At 37.0% G+C, this 19,082-nt stretch overlaps 3 protein-coding genes across 4 annotated transcripts in view; 1 reads left to right on the top strand and 2 right to left on the bottom strand.

Moving 5' to 3' along the window:
• The window catches only part of Fur1 (Furin 1), a 199,573-nt gene extending 184,730 nt beyond the window's left edge, over positions 1 to 14,843 (bottom strand). The window contains exon 1 of one of the 2 annotated variants that reach the window (XM_064679654.1): positions 14,309 to 14,843. The gene's annotated coding sequence lies outside the window, so the exon portion shown is untranslated. The remainder of the gene's footprint in view (positions 1 to 14,308) is intronic. The other variant, XM_064679653.1, reaches the window with a different exon arrangement.
• A 734-nt stretch (positions 14,844 to 15,577) lies between these two features.
• On the bottom strand, positions 15,578 to 16,758 carry Ada (adenosine deaminase-like protein). Its single transcript, XM_064679566.1, has one exon. The coding sequence runs from the start codon at positions 16,677 to 16,679 to the stop codon at positions 15,663 to 15,665; it is 1,017 nt and encodes a 338-aa protein (XP_064535636.1). The 5' UTR covers positions 16,680 to 16,758; the 3' UTR covers positions 15,578 to 15,662.
• A 275-nt stretch (positions 16,759 to 17,033) lies between these two features.
• On the top strand, positions 17,034 to 18,982 carry beag. The gene is made up of 2 exons (XM_064679559.1): positions 17,034 to 18,682; positions 18,755 to 18,982. The coding sequence occupies exons 1-2, from the start codon at positions 17,117 to 17,119 to the stop codon at positions 18,836 to 18,838; spliced, it is 1,650 nt and encodes a 549-aa protein (XP_064535629.1). The 5' UTR covers positions 17,034 to 17,116; the 3' UTR covers positions 18,839 to 18,982.
• The last annotated feature ends 100 nt before the right edge of the window (positions 18,983 to 19,082 follow it).

Raw genomic sequence — 19,082 nt, 5'->3', positions numbered from 1 at the left:
TCTCTTAACTAAGAATAAAGTCGTAATTATTATTCGTAACACAAATGTGTTATTCGATATATAACTCTCTCGAGTCATGCTGCTTTTCAATAAGCGAAGAGAATAACACCCGACTTCTGAACATTGCAGACTCTGTTGTCACAGTTTTAAAAAGAAAACAAAAATAACTCAAGTTTGTTATGTTTTAGTTTGCTTAGACTACATTCTACTTTTGTAGCAAAGTATAGACCAACATTTTCCAAATTCCAAATTCCAAACATAAAAATATAAAATTCAATTATTGCTCCAAATACTTATTATTACTTACTTCTTATTCACAAGATAATAATATAGAATTAAATTATTGCTCCAAATATTTATTATTACTTATTCTTATTCTAACGAGTTTTTTGGCTAATAGAAAATTTTGGCTTAATGTTTGCAACAACCGCAATTTTCGCAATTGGCACAGTTTAAAGTAGTTGCGTTAAGCGAGGGAGTTCTGTAGTTAGTCAATAAAAGCGATGTATAAGCATTTAATTAATTAATTGTAGCACTATTATTTGCAATTTCTACTTTCGTGTCGTGTTGAACACGCTCTCTATCTTCATACGTTTTGAAAAAGTTTTACATTGGGTGCTGACAACTCTGTTGCAGCTGTAAGTGCCAGAGAACGGGTGACAATGACATGAAAACTGCAATATTTATATATATATATATATATGTATATATTGACAGACAGACCGACACACACTTTTCTTGCTCTTTGCGCTCCTGATGGTGGTGAAAGCAACAACAAAACGAACCTTTATTTTTTTGCAGCTTTCATGTTTTATATGATTTTTGCATTAAACGCAAGTCAACTGTTGTGGCGCTCCTCTATCGCATTTTCCACTTATACTTTGACTGCGACTTCGGCTTTATCATTGCAGCACATTATCGTTTATTACTATCGACAAGCTTAAAGTTTGCCACAGCCATGCCGCATTAATGGCGCCGGCTTTTTATGGTGCTCTATCAATGACTGAACTAAATTGCTATTATAAATGCATAAATTGCTTTAGGAACATAACGGATCATTTATTTTAGAACGGATGAAATGTTACATAAGAGATCCTCAGTACGAAAAAGCCAGATGATGACATTTATGAGTTTAACTTTAGTCAAAAAGAAAAGGTTTTGTAGGAGACACCAAATATTCCCTTTCCCTTCCTACAAAACCAAAAGCTGTTTACTACCAAATCGCATAGATAGGCCAGCCATAATGAGACCTTCTACGATGGTTAATTCTTGAAAATAAGAGATCGTTAATATTCTTCAGACACACATTAGTCTCCTATTCAACAGGTTCTGAAACATTAGGTGACAACATTAAACAAATTTTCACTTTCTTTTGCGCAATGCTTACAGCAGCTTGTGTTGGCTATAAGGTTTAGGTACCAAGCGCAGCGGGTCCTAAGAACTGGTGACTAGAAAAGTTAGTACTTCTCTTGCCCCAAAACAGTTGTGCCCAAATTTTAAACGATAAGTAATCAAATAATGAAATTAAAAGTTATATAAACTTGCTTCCGACAACCGTTTCAAGATAAAATAATTAACCAAATCGCCAACTTAGAAAAAAAACAGCTGCCTTGACTCAGTTTAAAGCTAATTAAAAGTAATTACTTCAAGCACTTAATAGACTCAATGATTGGAGGGTTTTTTCGGTTCGGTTGTTAAGTGCAAAACTTAAAAAACATTTCAAATATATTTCCGAATGTGCCATATTTCAACTATTTTTAACCGACTGACACATGCGGTGAGAACAATTTGTCTTAGTCATCAACGCACATGCGCTTTTGGCCCATCGTTAGCCTAAATACGTGTAGGGAGAAAAAACTCAGTGAAGTTTTTTTTAACACAGGAGAATCGAAGCGGGAAACCGGGCAACCGACCAACTTCTCCTCTCTCTTAGAATGTCTTACAATGGGCATTTTTCAAGTTTATTACTTGAACATTTATCATTGCATAGTCCAAACAAAATGAGACTAAATAAATTGAAATGCACTCAAGTATCTAGGAACCAAATAAAATATATTTGAAAGCTATTCACTTTGTGTTGAAGAAGATTAAATACCCTGCCAGACAAACGTATCAATTTGAGCCTATTTCACCTGAATATAGTTAATCTTGAACGGAATCTTATATTAGGCACAAAGCAAATTTTACTTGGGATATACTTGAAGGCTTTTGTTTCCAAGTAAACTATATAGTAGCACAATTACTCATAAAAAATCCATGCACTATTGAAAAGTTGTAAAAACATCGAAAATTGTATAAAAACAGAGTACTTTAAAACAACAGCTCAGTTTTCGAGTGATTCTATCTATAAAACAAATAAGATATATTAGGGAAATTATTATAAAAATTATAGGTTAATATATTTAAATTTATTATAAAGAAAGTACTTTGTTATCAACTATACGGATCTAGTCTATGAATTTGGAAAACCGAATCATCTATACCATAACGGTAGAAGCCTAAGTATTGAGACACATATGTATATAGTTAAACAGAAACATGAGAAATACCTAGTTGAGCCTTTTGGCAAATTCTATACAACTTTATAATACCCCGATGGCGGGGTATATAAATATATATAAACCGCAAAACGTAGCACTACAAACAGAATAGAACCAAAGTTGAACAAGAGCTGCAAAATCAAGTGGATTTTATATATGTATGTATTTTTTTTTTTCAATAATATTGCGAATGCTTTGCTCTGTCTGAGGGGAAAACCTAGGCGGGGACTCTGATTGTGTGTAGCAACAAAATCAATGTAAACAAATCGCGCGCACACACAACAGCAACTGAGGTGTGTGTGTGTGTGTGTGGTTGGGTAAGGGTAAGCGAAGGGTAAAGGTTGGGGACGAAAAGAGGGCGTTGGTTTTGTTGGGCTATATACGATATGTAAGTGAAAACTAAGAACAATGTCATGCAATCAACTTTAGGCCAAGTGCAGTCAACCAGCCAGCAAAATAAAACAGCAACAACTCGGAAAACTAAAAACAAAAATTGTAAAAATGATAGCGTCGGAGACGGGGGAGCGTGGGGGCCTTTAGAGCAAAATCAAGCTAAAAAGCATAATGAAAAATGTTCGTCGAGTGCTTTTATATTTTGTACGTCATACGGTGCACAATTTATTGTTGCCAGTTGCACTTTTCAACATTTTGATATAAATGCTAGCACTTTTCTTCTTAATTTTTTCATTTTTGTCACACAATTTAAGTCTTGATTTTAATACATATTATGTGAGTATTTTCTGCGTTTTCATGTTACGCATTGCCAAATTCCGATTGCAGATTGTTTCATAGCTGTGACCTATCGAGCTGTCGCTTTCCGCAGAGGTGCAATTGAAACATCAAGGCAGATATGTGGCAAGTCGTTTAAGTAATGCAAGGATAAGTCCTTTTTATCTCCTAAAACTATCAATGGAATCTATCAATATCGATACTATTAAATAATGCAAAGATCACGATTATTCATTTGTTAATTGATACAATTTATTACAATTGATCCTTTATAAGACTCACGTAGGCAACTGCATTATCAATAGTGTTTAAGGAACAAACACTGAAAATAAAATTAGAGCAATCCCAAAAGAATCCAACTAACTAATTATCCCAACAATGAATACATAGTTAACATTCGGTAATAAGTATCAATTAAATACATTAAATAATGATTTAGTAAATGTATCAATAATAATTCCGAACTATTATTTTATTTTGGCCCAGTATCTATACAAGTAATAAATGCTAAGATATTGGTGCTATATGGCAAATAGATTAAAAATAAATAGAAAAAAAAAATAAAATTTGGAATCAAATACAATACTTTTCTTGAAAAACTAGTTAATGTTGACCAACACGAATAAATACATAAGTTTCAAATGAACTCGAAAAGCTCTCGACATCATTGCCTATCGGATTATACATCTAAATTTTAATCCACATATTAAAATGCATTAAAGCTGCACTGGAAATAAAAGTAATCCGATAACATCTGCCAGAAGGCCACATGATTAATTACATGGGATAAGTAAAGTGCACCACGAGAGAGTTTGTGTGTGAGTATGTGTGTGTGTGTGTGTATATGTACAAAAAAGCGTATCTACTAGATACAATTTCAATGTTCTGTATTTTGCTTCACATACTTCGTTTTAGCCTTTTTTTATTTTCTCCTCTGATGTCAATCGAGTTACAGATTTTTCGCAGTTTTTTTAATACCCTTTACATACTGAAATTGTGTATAAAGAAGTGCATATACATGGAACAGGAAGTAGATTCTATTAATCAAGATGGCAGGCTGAGTAGATATAGCCACGATCTTTATGTCTATCTGATCTAATCGATCTCAGAGATTACATATTGATAAATATATATTTTAAAGTTCTGTAGACACAGGGTATCTTTTGTTCGAGCACTCTGTCACGGAGCAATTTCATTTGGGTACTCGCACAGATTGCTTACAAAAAATTGGTGTATGTTTTGGATTTTTGTTTTAGTTTTTGTAGCCGGGGACTGGCCGTCATCTAATTTAAGGTATGAGCACTTGGTTGTGTCTAGCTTATGTGGTTTATTGGTTATGGATTTGTCACACAAACACACACAGGCACACACACGCACACACATAGAAGACCTCAACGTTGTTGCTATAAATGCGCCACAATGCAATTTTATATACATACATACATACATATATGTATATTTTTTTCTTTTTAATTTTTTCTCTCTTTGTTCAGCAAGTGAATTGACTAACGGGTCAAGGTTGACAGAGCGCGCGATGCTTTTATTTATGAAACCATATGACGCGCACACACACACATACATATATATATATATATCTATATATATATATATCTGTATGAGGCACGTTCTTTTGTGGAAGCTCTGTGAACTTACATGGCATTTTAAGTCAGTTGCCAAAAAGTAGGAAACAGCAAATATTAACTATGACATTTATGACACACTTTCCTTACTTGGCTGCAAAATTATATAGAACTTGCAAGCAAGTTAAAGAAGAAGAGAAGGAGAGACATAGAGAGAGAGAGAGAGAGAGACAAGAAGAATAACAGCAGCAACAACAAGTGGAACAACTCAACAGAGTGCAAACAACAACAATTTATTGTCACGTGCCAAAAAGTACACATAGCATATAAAGCAGTGTATAACTTTGCCAAACAAGCAAAGTGAGGGAAAAACAAGAGAAATAAGCGAACTGCATTTGAGCACAACATAGCCGATAGCTTAGATACCCTAAACAAGCTTATACTTAATAACATTTAATTTCTTAACTGATTCATAGAAAAAAAGATACATTTCAATAACAATGTCGATAACTCTTTAAATGCATCGGTAAGGAATCGATCGTTTTAATATGTTAGTGTAAATTATAAAAGGGCGAGAAATAAAGATTTTAACACAATTTATCAATCATAAAGATAATTAGCGATGACACAATCGATTGTTCCTCAAAGTAATCGATAGTTTTCTATATATCAATATTTTGCAAATCTGTGGTGTACAAAAAACATAAAAGCTGCATTGTTGCGCATAATTCAATTGGCTTCCCATATATATGTTAGCACCTACTAAAACTCTGCAGCTTGCATTTCGCATAAATTTATAAAATAAAAAGTGATATACTTTATTAGAAAGAGTATTATCTTAAATACAACACCAACTCACACACCCAAAAACAAGCAGGCCGAAGACATCACAGCAAGTGCCATAAATTTTGCGATTTCACAAAAATATCTTCCCTCCTCCCTCACCCGAGACACAAACCTCCATCCTTTAAGATTGCATTGTTCATATTTGCATATCAAATCAAGTGTTAAAATGCAGAAGCTCGAGTATTTCTTTGAGAAGGTACTGACTTCTCTGAAGAGGGGAGGGTAGTTTAGTTGAAGGGGGTGTGTCTGTGGAGCTTTGTGAGAACAAATAAAAAGACATGTTTGGCAATATGCAAAATATTTTTTTTAATGTATTTTCAATATTTCAAGTGAAATCTTAACACTCTTTTTGGCATCGTTTAGTTTATTTTATTTATTGATTTTTAAATTGTTTGTATGTATTTTTTTCTTTTTCCTTTTTGTTATCTTTTCTGCTTGACAGCTGCGAAAAATGTTTGTAGATAAAAGAAACTTTTGCATGTTGTGTGTAATGCACTTTTGAATTTATTTTCATGGACAGTTTGTCAACATGTAAAGGGCGTGTCTATCATGCAGGAAAATATGTAATACTGTTTGAAATGAGAAAACAACGTATGATCAGCCTATAAAAAAACTGAACACTGCCTGACCTGTTTGGATCAAAATCAAGAAAATATGAGAATAAAACATATTATAATATGGTGTATACTGCATATATTTAGGAAACCAGACCAATAAATTGCACACAATTATAGATGCAAAGATTTTTTCAGAAGCCAATTTTCGAAAATAACATTTTCATTAATCATCCATGTTAATTATATCTGAACAGGGTCTCATTGACTCCTTATTTTATCAGACTATATATTGCTTTTCGCCACAAACTCATTAGCAAATAAAGAAATCGATTTATTTGTAATTATTAAATGTTACATGTATGAGGTTCTTTCACCCTAGTCAAATTTTCGTTAGCCTGCAGCCTCAGCATGATGAAAAGTATGATGAACTTCAAAGAATATTTTGATGAAAATTGCCAAAGCGCACAATTGAACCGAAAGAAGCGCAAAATCTGCAATATCCGGTAATTTGTATGAACAGTTCTCTTTTATTCTTTATCTTGTTCTTTCGTTTTTCACTGAAAAAGAAAGACAAAAGAAATTGCTGCGTCAGCGCGCAGACAGTTGAAATTGTCTCGCGAGAAGCGAGAAACTAGACTGCAGCTAACTAAATACATATGAGTACCAATGTATGCGAGTGTGTGTGTGGTGTATATGTGTGTGTGTATGGTATGTGCATAGCTGGTTCCGTTTTTGGGAACTGCCAAAGACAAACAATGGCAATGTCAGACAGTTTTCCGGCTTTTCCCTCGCTTTGCCATGCACCGCACGTCGAGGGCAGCTCAAAAGAAAAAGCCGACGAGATGCTGAGAACCAACGATGGGCGGGTAACTTAAGGGGTGGGTAAATTGGAAAAAAAAAATTTTTTTCTGTAATTTGCCGTCTGGCTGACAAGAGGACGTGAAAATAGGCTGAGCTGTTGTTGTTTGTCAATGTCGCGTGCGTGTCGCACATTCCAGCGAAATAGGCAGAATCTAAGGAAGACCAGAAAGCCGCTTGGCCAAATGAATTGGCCTTAGTTTAAAAAAGAAAATAAATAAATGGAAACTAAATGGAACAGCGGCTGCTTTGCATATGGAATATATATTAAGGCAGATCTGTAGATATTGGCCAGCATTTCATTAGCCATTTTCGGGTCTCGTCGCACATGTAACAATTGCTTATTTACATTTGCTTTATTCGCTTGCTCTTTGCTGCTTCAATTCTATTTACTTGGACACGCGCCAAAAACTGTGCGCCTCGAGGCACACCCACTTCCCATTTCCCACTGCCCACTTCCACTGCAATAGCAGCTAAAGTCACGCCCCAAAGCCGGCGGCAGTCGTTCAGTTAAAAGCAAACAGCAGAAGGCTAATGCTGTGGCACAGCCCCTCATTTCACATTTTTCTCCTTTTTATTTTGGTCAAATCAACAACGACATGGGCAAAGTTGTTGCAGCTTGCTGTGGCAGCTTCTAAGACCTTTGCTCTAGGCAGAACGTTCAAATCCTATGGCAAGTTTATTAAAAGTAAAAAAGCTAAGCAACATTTACTCGCATACAACGTTTGAAATGTTTGCGCCAATGTCAATTTCGTAGCAAAACGCGTTCGTATGCGACACAAAAAGGAATCCGAAAAGATAACTCTACAGGCAAGCGTATAAATCAGTAAAACGTTAACGAATGTGCTGCAAACAAGAACCAACAAATGCAACTTTACAAAGAGCAAACGTGAGAGAGCAAATAAAGAATAGTATAGTATATAGCGATCACGGATGCGAAGGAAAAGAAGACAAGAGAAGTGCAGAGCGGGAGAGCGAGATAGTATCAAGTAAAAAAACTGTTGTACAGAGAGTAGAAGTATAATGTTTACGAATACAACAAACACAAAGAAACGTTGAAAAGCTTCCTCAAACGTTATAAAGTGTACAATTAACAATATGAAAAAATTTAATAGTTAACAATTCCTAATATTTTTTTAGTACAATTATAAAACAACACACAATGCTTAACAATTTCGTTGTGTATAGTGCAAATATAAGGTATAATTATTTTTACAACAAGAAAATGTGGACACTTAATTAATTCATTAATTGATTCTCAACTTTTGGTCAAGTTAATTCAATTACAACTGTGCTTATACATATATATATGGCATATGTATATATGAAGATAAATTTGAAAATATCTCTACCCCAATGAACGCAAAGTCCACAATTCACTTGGCCTCATAATTAATAACAATAAGATACAATATCTAATACGCTCTTAAGCAGTGAAATAAAGATTTTTAAATATTTTAAACGCGTACTAGGAAATAAATTGTAGAATTCAAGAGGCGCGTCAGGTGAATTGGCAATACTTAGCAAAAAGCATGTTATTAACTAAATTTATTAATAAGTGAGATACTTATGTAAAAGCTAAAAGCAAACTAAACAAAAACATGGATAAATATAAAAAAATCAAATGCAAATAAAATGAACGAAATTTGAAAACAGAAATTCTTTAGCAAACTTCCAGCACGAAAGCGTGCGAAATAAATGTTTAGATTTTTGTATACATTGTGAAGGGGTGTGAAATATTCGTTAGACTATTCTTTGTTTGGGGTTTAGATATATATTTAGATATCTTTTTTTGCTTCTTTTCGGCGCACAGGTTAAACAGAATTCGTGGATTGTTATATTGTATTTAGAAAATGTGTTTGCCTTCACTCTGGTTGTATATTTGCGTATATCTAAATTTACTTTCTTTAACAGCTCATTCTTCTAGGGTTTATCTTCGGTTTCCGATCACTAATTCTTTGACGAGCTAAATAAGTATAGAGCTATGCATTATTTATATACAAAGAAAAAGTTTAAGCTGCAATTCCAAACAGATTCCGAGATTGTATTTATTCTTACTTATTTATTTTTGATTCCGAGATTGTTTTATTCTTATTTATTTATTTTTGGTCTAGAGTTTAATTGAATTTGCGCCAAATAATTTAAAAATAATTTAAAAATGTATAAATATAATAAATGTATTCTACATTTTATGATTTTAATTGATCTATTTCATGAATTTATAAAAGAACAATTCCCAAAGTGTCCGAGACCAGAAAAAAAATAAGCAAATGATCTATCAACAATAATTATCTTAACAGATCCTTAGTCTGGAATACCTATACCCCACTCTATTAATTGAATATTTTTTCCCCTTACTTAGTTTCGCACTCACACATTTTCTGCCTATTTTTGGATATTTTGTGTACGAATTCTGTTTTTCGTTCAAGCACAATGTGTTTAATATGCTTATAATTGGACATGATTTATATACTCAAGCTACGCGGAGGGCCCCTTCCATTCCATAGGCTTCAGGGGTCTTAGAGACCGTCAAAGTATTCAATGCAAAAGTAGAATAATTTCTGTTATGTTTTCATTTATTGCGCATTTTGTGTGTGGGCGTGTATGTATGTGTGTTTTTGTGTGCTCTCCCCTATCCAACCTCACCCCACCTTCAACAAAACAACGCCTTTAGGCCAACTGAGTTTTGGCCATCTGTATTATACACCCATACATTCATTTGTTCCCCGCTTTGGCAAACAACTAAATCAAACTCTTCTTAATGCCAGAAAGTCATGTTCATTATTAATTTGAAAAGTATTTTACCCCGCCCAGTTAACCGAAATTCCAGTCTATATTTTATAAACAATTGTATTAAATCAATTCATTATTTCTCCAATATGCTCATCAAGTTGAATGACTTAGCAGTCCATCAGTTTCTTAGCCCGGCTGCCTGCTTATCCTAATATGCTGTTGAGAAGGCAGTGCAAGAGACATTGACGATCTGCCCAACCGTGTACCTACATAGTTAGACATAACTGAACTTTAAAGACTGAAAACTGAACAAACTGTAAGACCTAATCATTAATGTTAGCAATTATTTTTATTGCATACCTAGTTTAAGATGCAAATTAGCCAAATTAGACAAAAATAAAATATATATATATATTTATATATATATATATAAATTTGAAAATACAGTTTGTTTCTTATATTTTATGTAATTTTGAAATTTGAAAACCCCTTCTATGATATATTATAATTATAATAGCCGATGTATATTGTTTTAGTCCTCATAAGCGTGTTTGAAATAACTTTAAAATAGGAACTCAATTTTATAGCGAACATTTGTATTACATACATATAATACATATAATAATAGTATATAATACTAGGTATTCCCCAGCCTTGCCGTTTTTTTCTTTGCATTTTAGATATGTTTTTCACCCATTTAACGATTTTGGACATTCATATACTATTTAATAATGATAATAATAACAGTGCAAAAGTTAAAACATTTTCCCCCCATTTTAGTCCCGTAAAACTTGAAGCTCGAAAGAAGAAAAAACCGTTGATCTGCATTTTTCATACAAGAAGGGAGATGGGAGTTTGCGAATAGTGTGAAATATGTTTTAGAAGAATTGCAAGAAAGATGTTTGAAAATGAGTTTGAAGCCAATCGGATGATAAACAAAAACCGTTTTCCACGATTTTTTCACAGCTGCTGGTGAAATTTCCCAAAACTCGACTTAGCTTGGACCTTCATCACATAACTTTAATTTAATTTAAAATAGCTTACATCGATAGGTGTATCTCTATATATAAAACTGTTTGTCCTGACTGACTGACTGATTGGTGATCAACGAAGAGCCCTTATAGTAGTTACCTTATGTGATGTAAGACAGGATTTCCGAAAATTCCACCTACAAGTGTGGAAAAATCGCGAAAAACGTTTGTATGAAACTTTTTTGTTTACCATCCGATCGGCTACAAAAACATTTGCAGAGATCTTTGTGTAAATTCAATTGAGGGGTGTTTCGTAGTTTTTGGATAATCCATGCCTCCTTGGTGGAAATGGGGGTCAAAGATTTGGTGGGTGACGTTCCGCGCTCAAATTCATTTCCAAGGATATATATGAAAAATCATTTGAGACGTGTTTCTCACTTTTCGCAGAATCCAAACTTCTTCGGTAGAAATGCGACTCAAAGATTTTTTTGGGGAAGTTTTAAGTTATATCCGATTTGCTTCAAACTTATTTTCAAAGCTCTGCATAAGAATTTATTGAAAACGTGTTTCAGCGATTTGGGAAATTCCACCCGCAACAGTGGTAAAATGGCGGAAATCGTTTGTATGAAAGTTGTTTGTTGACCATCCGATCAGATTCAAAATCATTTTCAAAGCTTTTTAAGAACATTTACCTTACACGTGCCACGGGCAAGTCCGGGATATACCCGCTAGTATATACGTATATATATATACATACATTTATATATATATATGTTTATGTATACACTAGCTGGTATAACCCGGCCTTGCCCGTGGCACGTATTTTATTAAATCAATGTTTTCGAAAAGTTTTGAAAATGATTTTGAAACTGATCGGACGGGAATCAAACAACTTTTATGCAAAGCGGACAAAACTTAAAATTCACCGAAAAATCTTTGAAATGCATTTTCCACCGAAGGAGTTTACATTTAGCGAAAAATGTGAAACACGTCTCAAATGATTTTTCTTATAGATCTTTGAAAACAAATTTTAACACAAAACGTTGTCCACCAAATCTTCGACCCCCATTTGCACCAAGGAGGGATGGATTTTTCAAAAAGTGTGAAACACCCCTGGAATTTCCCCAATCGCTGAAATACGTATTCATTAAGTTCTTATGTAGAGTTTTGAATATAAGTTTGAAGCAAATCGGACACAACTTAAAACTTCGCCCAAAAAATCGTTAATTCGCATTCCCCCCGAAGAAGATTGAATTCTGCGAAAAGTGTGAAACACGTCTCAAATGATTTTTCTTATAGATGTCTGGAAATAAATTTGAACACGAAACGTCATCCACCAAATCTTGGACTCCCATTTGCACCAAGGAGGGATGGAATTTTTAAAAAGTGTGAAACACCCCTCAAATGAATTTGAACATAGATCTTTGAAAATGAGTTTGGGGCCGATCGGATGGTAAACAAAAAACTTTCATACAACCGATTTTCGCTAATTTACCACTGTTGCGAGTGGAATTTCTCAAATCGCTGAAACACGTATTCATTAAGTTCTTATGTAGAGCTTTGAAAATAAGTTTGAAGCAAATCGGACACAACTTAAAACTTCGCCCAAAAAATCTTGAATTCGCATTCCCCCCGAAGAAGATTGAATTCTGCGAAAGTGTGAAACACGTCTCAAATGATTTTTCTTATAGATGTCTGGAAATGAATTTGAGCACAAAACTTCACCCACCAAATCTTTGACCTCCATTTCCAGCAAGGAGTAATGGATTTTCCTAAAAGTGTGAAACACCCCTCAAATGAATTTGAACAAAGATCTTTGAAAATAAAAAACAAACAAACAAGTTACATACAAACGTTTTTCGCGATTTTTCCACACTTGCGGGTGGAATTTCCCGAAACCCCGTCTTAACGTGCACCTACATCACATAAGGTAAACACAGTGAAAATTACAGCTTCCATGCTCTTACGGTTTGGGCTATGCGTTGATCACCAATCAGTCAGTCAGTCAGGACAAACAGTTTTATATATAGAGATAAGTATATCCATACATATGTATACTATATGTGGTTCAAAATGTCGCCTTCCATGCTTTTTACCACTTCGTGAATATTTTATAAAACCAAACCAGCTGCAAAAGTATAAGTTTTGGTCATTCCTAGAATTGCTCAATAAAATATAAAAACAGTGATTACTTCAATTATAGAAGAATTATATATATTCGTATGTCCTATAATCAAACACATAGGAAATTTTATTGGAATTGTGACTAGTCAAAAAATTGTTCACAACTGACGTCAAAAGAAATGCCAACGAACCAAGTGAAAACAAAGCAGAAGAAAACCGAAACAATGGAAAAATTTATATTCCCGGGTGTTTCTTAAATCGTTTGAATGATGAGAGCTAGCAAATTCTATAACCTACAAGAGGGCGGAATAAATCACACGAGAGAAGCAAACGCAAATGCATAAAATTGTCAGATTCAAAAAGTTAAACAGATCTGGCAAAAAGCTTTAAAAAATCCATTAACAAAGTTTAACAGGCTTGGCAACAAGCAAGAAAAAAAGCAAAAAAAAAACAAACATTTTAAAATATATAAAATGTAGAATAAACAATAAAACAGAAAACAGGAGAAGAGAAAGATTTAAATTCTCGAAGCATAAATAAAAATGAACTTTGAATAGGCGCAGGCAAACGAAAGACGGACAGACAGAAAATCAGAAATCAGATTAATAATTGCTGAGAGCAAATAAAACATAATTAAGACAAAGCAAACAGAAAAAACAACAACAATAGCATACACGCACAGAAGCGCAGAAAAGAAATCTAAAAGTAAACTATGAGCACCACCACAACTACCTGTGCAGCAGCAACAACAAAATTGAGAGTAGAAGAGCGCGTGTTTCGGCTGAGTGCTTAGGTAAGAGGGGCAGGGAGAAGAAGCCGAGCAGTGGGAGAGTAAAACCGGTATCAAAAACAAACAAAGCAAAAGAAGACAACACGAAATAACACAGGCATGCATGTGCACATGTGTGCATGCCTGTGTGCGTATAAGATAATGATGAAGCTTCGCATAAAAAAAAAGGAAAACATAAAACAGCCGCAAAAATGCAACAATGAGAAGAGAGACAACTGCAATGGCTAAAGAAAATGTGCACGCTGACAGGTTCAAAAGCAAAACAGGAGACATAAATGAAATGAAAACTGAATTGGGAGCTGAATTTCCGACGCCAAAGCCGTCGCCGTCGGCGCACGTTGCATGCAACAAGCTGCAGCAGAGTATTTTTACACATTAGCGCAAATATTTGAATCATTTTTGTCTCGGCGACGACCGCATTTCTTGTTATTTAGCAAAAGTAAAGGCAAAACCAAAACAAAAACAAACGCGCGCGCTCTTTTACACCCACACACACACAGACACACACGTGAGGACAGCACGCATAAAACGGTACTTTCATCACTTGTGATTTCTCAACATATTTGTTTGTATTACTCACCTTTAAATTGTAAATGGCGGCGACTTTTTAGTAGTTGTTTGCACCTTGCAATTATTTAATTTGTTTTTCTGCTAAACAATTTGACTTGATTGCGGCGGAATGGGCTAAGTAACAAAAACATATGAAATCACAAACACATGTTCGCGCACACACACTAATGCACACGCACGCCTACACCAGCGGTAATATCAACACTTGTGTGCACTTTTTGCTTCTTTTTTTGGACTCGTAATGGCGCTTAGATTTCAGATTTCAGTGTATGCGGGCACTGTTGTTGTTGGTGTTAAACATTAGCCAATTCTTGTTATTGCGAAGCAATCAAAATATAACGCTTTATATTTTCAATATGTATGCTTCTTCATACATAGGCATAACGGTTAATTGCTTTGATAGCTCATCATCATCATCATTTTTTGTTGATTATTTAAAAATTATTTGACACTTTATTATAATTTACGAACACACAACGTAGCGAAACACCAGCGGCGAACGGAGCGGCACAGTGGCGCGACGACACGCACGGACAAGAGAAATATTACTAGCGAAAAACACTGTTAACGTTTCTTATAAGAGTGAACCAATAACAGCGTAGAGATGGACGCGTGTGCCAACATGACACGATGTTGTCGCACACACTAGCATAACATAAAAGCATTAACCGTGGGTGTCAGTGTTTATCAACTGATTTTATTTTATCTCTGGAAGGTAGAATAGTCTTACCTTAGTTTTGTGATAGTTTCTGATTTAAAAAATATATTGATTGCGCAGATTTTCGTGTCGTGCGCCGAAATCGAGCACGCGTGCATCACACAAGCTGCGTCTGTTAAAACCTAATTCAGTCACTTTAGTTAACAGAACAGTTCCAACTAGAGATGCGCCCTTTCAAAAATTGGAATACAATGTGTAGCTTGGAGCTCACTGTGTTTAGTTTGAGTAAAGTAACATTTTGATTGGCAAAAACACGCAGATAAACTTTATACATTTTTTTTCAAAACAAGTTTTGTGTTTATATTGCCGGAAATTAATACGCACTGGCTAAACCAAGTTCGTAATACATTCACCTACATCAACTCACACATGTTTCAAGCAAACATTCTATTAAAACAAGCTGTGGGTTAGTTTGGCATGTTGAGCAGCAGTGTGGGCGGCACAGTTCAACTGTTAAGATAACATGCAACTAACATTGTTTAGCTAGGAACGCAGAGAGCAACAGTTGCGCTCTCAGCCTGTTAATTGAACATTGAGCACAAACTCAACAATTATCGCCAATTTAGCCGTTTACAGCAAGCAGCAAGATACAAAGCGTAGCTGTTTTTAATTTAAAATAAGAATTTCAATAATTCAATAATTAATTTTATGAGGATTGCCGTCTTGTGTATGAATAAATCTGCATTTTCATCAATAGTTTCTCTTCGCGCGTCGCAAAGGCATACTCAACCGCCTCCATTGTTAGCGCAATGCACTGACTCCGGGTCAGACCAAAGGTCTCTGTTGCCAAAAAGAACTCGTCCGTGAGGGTCGTATCAAACACACCGCTGTCATCCGTACACAGCACCTTGGGCGCATCTGCCTCCATCAGCTGCTTGAGATGATGAACTCCAATGTTTGCCACAGTGCCGGATTTGATGTTGCTCGTGAGACAACACTCAATAGGTATATTCTCCTCCTTCATGTGCTCATACCCGGCTTCGGTGAGATATGTTCCATGTCCACAGCGCGACATGCCAAACTTGATCATCTCTCTAATTTCTAGGGGATTGTCAACTTCTGCGCAGTGTATGGCAAGCTTTAGGCCGTTTTTTTTAGCCTCACTCAGGGCTGGCATAAAATCCTTAAATTTGCCCTGATTTGGGTTACCGCTGAAATCAATACCAACTATAATATCTGGTTCCATAGAGGCAAACTCGACAGCCAAAGCGACAATTTCCTCAGCCACGTCTACCGGCTCGCCACGATTTATGGAAGGCAATAGCTTTACCTTAATCTCATATAGATCGCGCGCGTTTTTGATAGCCCCCAGCACGGTCTGCAGATAAGCACGTCTGGACATATGTTCGTTTGCCTTGGGCGTAGTGCGCATTTCCACGTATATGACATTGTCCTGGGAAAAATCACGTATGACCAATTCGGTGGCATATTCCAGGCCCTGCTTGGTAGCCGTCAGCTTGTGCACGAATCCAAACTTTTCGAAACACTCGTCCAATTTGGCGCCCTTCTCAAATTTTACAAACTGATCGCACAATGTCGAAAACTCCGCTGTCTGCGCGCCATACACCTTCTCAGCCAGTTCTCGGATGCTGTCAGTATTCAAGCTGCCGTTTAGATGGGCGTGCAGCTCTACCTTGGGCAAACCTCGCAAGAACTTCAGCATTTTGTAAAAACTGTTTTATAGTTTTATTTCGTATTCAATTGTGGTTTGACTTTTGTTTATCATGTTTTCAATGTATTCAGCAGCCCTGGCAGAATCAGCTGTTATTTAACAGCTGCCATAACTTAGCATTAGTCTGTTATCAACAGACCACACCGATAATACTTATAATAATAATAATAAATATTATGGTTCGGCAGGATTTAAAGTAAAATAAATAAAATGCGCGAATATCATTTTCTAGTTTTATTTACCACATAAACATAAAGACATTGCCCACTATTGTTCAGCTGAACGCATTGGTTCATTTCGGTAACAGCTGATAAGCCGTCGATAACTACGCAATCGATAACTACTCAAATAGTAGGAAGAAGAACAAACTATACATAAATATAATTTATTTTGCAAGACCAACAAATCAGAATTTATCGTTTATTGACATGTCGGAAACCCATTTGGAAGCACCGCCCTCGGTGCGCCTGACCAACGATGATTTTCGCAAGCTGCTGGCCACGCCGCGTGGGCCGCCACCTGGCTCGACGACCAGCAGTGCGGGCAGCGGATACCTGGCCACAGCCCAGTTTGCAACGCCCGCCGCGGTTGGTGAGAAAAAGAAAAGCCAAAGCAGCAGCGAACGAAACGATCTGCGACGCAAGAAGAAAAACTTCTATGCAGCCCTCAAGAAGCAGGAGGATGTCAAGTTGCAGGAGCTCTCGGAAAAGTACAGGGATCGAGCGCGAGAGCGTCGCGACGGCGCCAATCCGGACTACCAAAACGCCAGCACGCCCGGTCATGGCAGCAGCACAAATGCCTATCGCGCCGTAGCGCCTGATATGAAATCCGGCGTCGATGCGGCGGAGCGCAGGCGTCGCATTATCCAGGAGTCTAAGTTCTTGGGTGGTGACATGAAGCACACTCATTTGGTGAAAGGTCTCGATTATGCTCTGCTCCAAAAGGTACGCTCCGAGCTGCATTCCAAGGAGGCGGAGGAGGAAGAGCTGGCCGCCGCATTGGCGCGCGAGAAGCTAGCCGAAGCGGCGGCCGCTGCCGAGCAGCTGGAGGCGGAGCGTCGCGAGGCGGAGGACATAAATGCGATAAATGGGTCCATGGCACGCAATATATATAATCTTACACAGGCACGCCGATCCAAAGAGGTGCCGCGCAATGAGCTGTTCGCGCCCGGTCGCATGGCCTATGTAATCGACATGGAGGATGAGATGGACATGGACATACCAACAACATTGAAGCGCTCTAAATATGAGGTGCCTGTGGCACGCGAGGACATTGCCACGCTGACTACCAATGATATTGTTATTAATAAACTATCGCAGATCTTGAGTTACCTACGCGCCGGTGGGCGCAATAAGAAGAACAAGAAACGCGACAAGGATAAGCCCTTGTTCTATGAGAAGGAAGTGGAGCATGTGCGCGGCCAACCGCATGGCAGCAGCAGCGCTGGCAGCGGCGCCAATCCAAGCAGCAGCAGCGGCAGCAAATCCTCGAAAGCTCTAGGCGACAGCATCTATGATGATGTGGGCGACTATCAGCCCACGACCACGCGCAATGAGCGTCATCAGCCAAAACCTGCGGCGGCGGCGGCGACGGCCCAATCGTACTTTGGTGATGCCCCCGCCGAGCCGGAGCCAGTGATAACAAATATACCGCCGCCCCCAAAGATATCCAAGGCGATGGCTTCGCGTTTCGCCAACGAACCGGAGGGCTATGCCGAATGCTATCCGGGGCTGGAGGAGATGAACGATGCCATTGACGATTCGGATGATGAGGTGGACTACACCAAAATGGATTTGGGCAACAAGAAAGGCCCGATTGGTCGCTGGGACTTTGACACGCAGGAGGAGTACTCGGACTATATGAGCACCAAGGAAGCGCTCCCAAAAGCCGCCTTTCAGTACGGCGTCAAGATGCAGGATGGCCGCAAGACGCGCAAAAACAAAACGGAAAAGAACGAAAAGGCCGAACTCGATCGCGAGTGGCAAAAGATTCAGGTGGGACTTAGTTTACATAGAATAATCGCTAATCAGAAGTCAACTAAGTTCTTATACATCTATTTTCCACAGGGTATCATACAGAAACGCAAACTTCCCAAGGATGGTGGCGGTGGCGGCGGCGATGAGCCTGACTACAAATCAGCTAAATATTAATATTCGAAACGGGGGACGTTTAGAATTTGGATTCAAAATGCACATTACTTTAAGGATTCATATAACTCTGGACAATTCTGGTCACATATTCGGAATTGCGACTGTGGAATTATTGCAAGTAATAAATTTGAAAATATTTTAAAAGATTTTTTCAAGCTCAATTTTGAAGCGGCCTATTCTTTAATTAGAAACAATTCGGTAGAAGGTTCGAAACTAGATTGTTTGTTGCAAATATGATTCAAAT

The sequence above is a fragment of the Drosophila montana genome, unplaced genomic scaffold (assembly GCF_035044405.1).
Source record: "Drosophila montana isolate Dmon_TW-CO22-7 unplaced genomic scaffold, ASM3504440v1 contig_203_1, whole genome shotgun sequence".
NCBI lineage: Eukaryota > Metazoa > Arthropoda > Insecta > Diptera > Drosophilidae > Drosophila > Drosophila montana.
Note: the sequence above shows the minus strand (reverse complement) of the source record. Positions and strands in the feature narration are given on the sequence as shown.